Source organism: Ipomoea nil, unplaced genomic scaffold (genome assembly GCF_001879475.1).
Source record: "Ipomoea nil cultivar Tokyo-kokei standard unplaced genomic scaffold, Asagao_1.1 scaffold3069, whole genome shotgun sequence".
In the NCBI taxonomy this organism is placed as follows: domain Eukaryota; kingdom Viridiplantae; phylum Streptophyta; class Magnoliopsida; order Solanales; family Convolvulaceae; genus Ipomoea; species Ipomoea nil.
In genome coordinates this window covers 3,945,539-3,950,301 of record NW_017619497.1, presented here as the reverse complement: position 1 = coordinate 3,950,301, position 4,763 = coordinate 3,945,539, and the positions used below count along the sequence as shown (strand labels likewise).

Below are 4,763 nucleotides of genomic sequence, written 5' to 3'. Positions count from 1 at the left end.
TTCAAGTACTATATTATAGGCTTAATGCAGGTTTGTGATATTAATTGCTGGGTACATTTATTTTATTAGTTTTTAGAATTTAGCAACGGACAAATATTGTAGTAAGGCAACGAAATAGCGACGGAAAAATCTGTAGTAACGACGGACACTAGCGACAGAAATGTCTGTCGCTGTATTACGTGTAATGACGGACACTAGCGACGGAAATGTCCGGGTGTGTTTAGTGACGGAAAACTCCGTCGCTATGCCGTTGCAAATCTCGTCGCCAGATCGTTGTACTATGAAATTAACGACGGATATTTTGTTGTTTTAGCGACGGAATTTCCGTCGCTAGATATAGCGACAGAAATTTCGTCGTTATTCGCTCACAAATTTTGTCTTCAAATCCGTCGTCGTAAGAAATTTAGAAACGAATATTTTTAATTTTGCGACGGAAAATTCCGTCGCTAAAGTTAGCGACGGAAATAAATTGTGTCGCTAGATTCTAGCGACGAGGGTTTTTGTGACGGACGAATTCCGTTGCTAATCCGTCGCTAAACACTTTAGCGACGGATTTTCACTATTTAGCGACGGAATTCATCCGTCGCTATTCCCGTGTTTTTTTGTAGTGGGAGGGGCCAGGGTTTACAGAACTGTATTCAGTATTGTGGGACCCGGTTAACACGATGGGGTGGAGACCGGTATCATAAGTACGGAAAACGGATTAATGAACTGACAAGAGAACAGCAGCGTTTGAGGAGGCGTACTGACCCGACCTCCCTGGCTGAGTTTCAGCGCCTAGAACAGCTGTTAAGCTGTACAGAAGCTCAGGAGGATGCATACTGGAGACAGAGAGCCAAGCAACACTGGCTTAAGGAGGCAGACGCTAATATAAAGTGTTTCCACATGTATGCCTCTCACCGAAAAAAGAAGAATACTATTTCTAGATTGATGAATGATAATGGGGATTGGCTTGAGGGGGAGCCTGTGAAAAATATTATCCTGCATTATTATAATCGTATTTTCTCTGCTGGAACCCCGGGAACTGGGGAGGATTTCTTTGAGGGAATTGTCCCGCGAATCACGCAGGCACAAAATGAGTCTTTGATGCGTTCATTTGAACTGGATGAGGTTAAGAGTGCACTGTTTGCTATGTTTCCGAACAAGGCACCAGGCCCGGATGGAATGAATCCAGGCTTTTACCAACATTTTTGGGATGTGGTTGGGGGTGATGTGGCGAGCTTTATAATTAATTGTGTTGAGTCCTGTGATTTTCCGCCTGGGTTGACTGAGACTGATATTATTCTAATCCCTAAGAAGAAAACCCCGAAGTATGTCACTGATTTGCGGCCTATAGCCCTCAGTAATGTGGTCTATAGAGTTATGGCAAAAATGTTGGCTAATAGAATGAAGCCGTTAAGGGAAGGAGTAATATCTGAGTCACAAAGCGCATTTATCCCGGATAGATTGATAACGGATAATATACTATTAGCTGCAGAGGTGGGGCATTTCTTGAATAGGAAACAATGTGGAGTGGGGGGATGGAGTGCCCTTAAATTAGACATGGCGAAGGCATATGATCGGGTTGAATGACCCTTCTTACGAAGGATGATGTTGGCACTGGGATTTCATGCTGGTTGGGTGGAGTTGATTATGAAGTGTGTAACCTCTGTCTCATATAATATTCAGGTGAATGTATTAAGATGTGATCATATTATACCCACTCGTGGAATAAGGCAAGGGGATCCTTTGTCCCCATATCTATTTATTATTTGTGCAGAGGGTCTATCTTTGATGTTGCAGCAGGCACATAATGTGGGATCGATACATGGCTGCAGGGTAGCAAGAGGAGCCCCCCGATTTCTCACTTATTTTTTGCAGATGATAGTCTACTGTTTTTTAAGACCAAGGCGGAGGAAGCAACTGAGGTTAAAAGGTGTCTATCTGTTTATGAGAATTTATCCGGGCAGGCAGTAAATTATCACAAGTCAAGCATATGCTATAGCAGAAATACTAGTGATGAGGATAGAAAAAATGTGGCTCAAATTTTGGGTGTGGCACAGGCACCGAATTATGGCAAGTATTTGGGACTCCCCTCTTTTATTGGAAGGCACAAGAAAGCAGTTTTTGCGTATGTGGAAGACAAAATACAGGCAGGGAAAGAAATTCTTTTGAAAACTGTAGCACAATCTATGCCTACGTTTTCAATGAGTGTTTTCTTGTTACCTGTATCAGTGTGTACGACGATAGAAAGGACGATGAATTGTTACTGGTGGGATTCTGGAACTGACAGGCGAATACACTGGAAGACATGAGATAAGTTATGTGTACCAAAGAAATATGGTGGGCTAGGATTTAAAGATTTGCGAGCATTTAATCTAGCAATGCTAGGAAAGCAGGCGTGGAGAATGTTGACTAAGCCTGACTCTCTAGTAGCACGTGTGTATAAGGCCCGGTATTTTCCGAAAGGATCTTTCTTTGATGCACAGGTGGGAAATAATCCCAGTTTCTGCTGGCGGAGCATCATGGCAGCAAAGAGTATTATTTGTGGTGGGGTCAGGCGCAGAATTGGTAATGGGGAATCTACATTCATATAGACCCATCCTTGGCTACGAAATGACCATGACCCAATGATACAAACAGAAATGCCAATACAGTTGAAGGAAGCCAAGGTGGCAGGTTTGATAGACCAGCAAACTGGTGTCTGGGATCCCTCAATCTTAACTGATTTATTTCAACCCAGTGATGTGGCGGAAATTATGAAAATACCCATCTCCCCGGAGTATGATGATACTTGGTACTGGCATGGGGATTTAAGAGGAGAGTACACGGTTAAAAGTGGATATAAGCAAGTAATGGGAAATTATCAACATACTAATGGGGTATTTACAAAATGATTATCCCTATGGAAATTAAAAATCCCCCCAAAATGGAGAATGTTTCTATGGAGAGCCATTAGTGATATATTGCCTATTACTACAAACTTGCTTATAAAGAGGGTGGATGTGGATCCACGATGTGCCATGTGTGGATTATCTCAAGAAGACACAATGCATGCTTTGGTGTTGTGTGATTTTGCAAGGAACATTTGGGATAAATCTAACCTCACAATTTCAAATATAATCACAAATATTTTTTATGTTTGGTTTGATGAACTTCTAAATGCTCTAGACTCTGACGGGATATTCTATGCAGTAGCAATACTTTACAATATATGGAGAGCAAGGAACAGGGTCGTATGGGAAGCAACATTACCATGACCGGAAGTGGTCCTCAACATTACCACGACCGGAAGTGGTCCTCAAAATAGCCGCTGCTGCCAAGCTGGCTTGGACTCGGGCGCACCCACAGCAGCCCACGGCACCGCCCACCACGCTCCTAGCCATGCCAAATCCGTTGCAAGGGAACGCCAACCTCCATGCGCCAGATTCCTACGCTGCCGAGCCACCTGGACCGCCAAGGCGCATATGCCGTGTGGACGGGGGGTATTTGCAGGAGACAGGACAAGCTGCTTTGGGGGTACTCTTACTAGACACGGACGGGGGATATGTTTCGGCATTCAGTGGACCACTACAAGGATGCTCCTCACCACTTATGGCAGAGGTGCTCGCATGTAAAGAGGCTCTATCATGGTTGAAGGATCGGGGTGAGCAGAATGTTGAGGTTTATACGGACTGCCTGACACTACATCACTATCTTACTACACCAACTATTGTGCTGCGCACATATCTAGGCTATGCCATTGACACTTGCAGGCTTATTGCATCTTCGTTTAAGTCTTGTTCGTTTCATTTTATTCTTAGAGTAGAGAATCATTTAGCTCATGTTTTAGCTACTACGGCTTATCAGCAAACTGCAATTATGTATTGCGATCTGCTCCCACCGGATGTTATTTCGGCCTACTTTTAATGAAGCATCATAAAATTTTCCAAAAAAATATATTATTATTTTAACAAAAATCAATTTTGGTTTTTTTTTTCTTTTTTTCTCTCCTCTCTCATCTTCTCTTTCCTAATTACTCTTACAATAACTCCACCATTGTGGATGCTCTTAGAGCAACCTTATCAGTTGGGATTTTTTATGAGTTATTTGTGGGCCCAACATCCACCTCATCCTCCATTATCTCACTCAATCGCAAAAAACTCTTCTCCACATCAGTTTTAAATTTTTTTCTCCGTTTTTTTTGTGGACCCACTATTTAACCCACTATATTTTAATTATTTCTTTTATCTATTTTAATTATTATGGACCCATCAGTTTTATGACATTATTTGGTTGTTTGTAGTGGGATTATTTTTTAAATAACTCACAACCACATCAGCTATTAACTTGTCATTCACCTCTAGTGTGGATGCTCTTAGCGGGCTATAGTAGGTTGGTTGGCCTTGCCACCAGAAAATTATGTTGTGGACCCAGGTCCACCTTGCAATGTGGACATTAGTTATATTCACAATTTTTGAATTCTATATTCACAATTTTTGAATTGAATATACACAATTTTAGATCTCAATATACAAAATTATAGAACTCAATATTAACAATTTTTGAACTCAATATTAACAAATTTTTAACTCTATATTTATAATTTTAAAACTCTATATTCACAATTTTAGAACTAAATATTCATAATTTTAGATCTCAATATACAAAATTGCAGAACTCAATATTCACAATTTTAGAACTCTATATTCACAATTATATAGAACTTTATATTCACAATTTCATAACTATATATATTCACAATTAAAGAAACTCTATATTCAGAGACAAACTTAAACAAGAAA

At 40.7% G+C, this 4,763-nt stretch overlaps 1 protein-coding gene across 1 annotated transcript; it reads left to right on the top strand.

The window, feature by feature from the left end:
• The first annotated feature begins 1,362 nt into the window (after nucleotides 1-1,362).
• On the top strand, nucleotides 1,363-2,269 carry LOC109164772. Its single transcript, XM_019313321.1, has 3 exons — nucleotides 1,363-1,563; nucleotides 1,884-2,110; nucleotides 2,215-2,269. Exons 1-3 carry the CDS (start codon nucleotides 1,363-1,365, stop codon nucleotides 2,267-2,269), a joined length of 483 nt encoding a protein of 160 aa, XP_019168866.1.
• The last annotated feature ends 2,494 nt before the right edge of the window (nucleotides 2,270-4,763 follow it).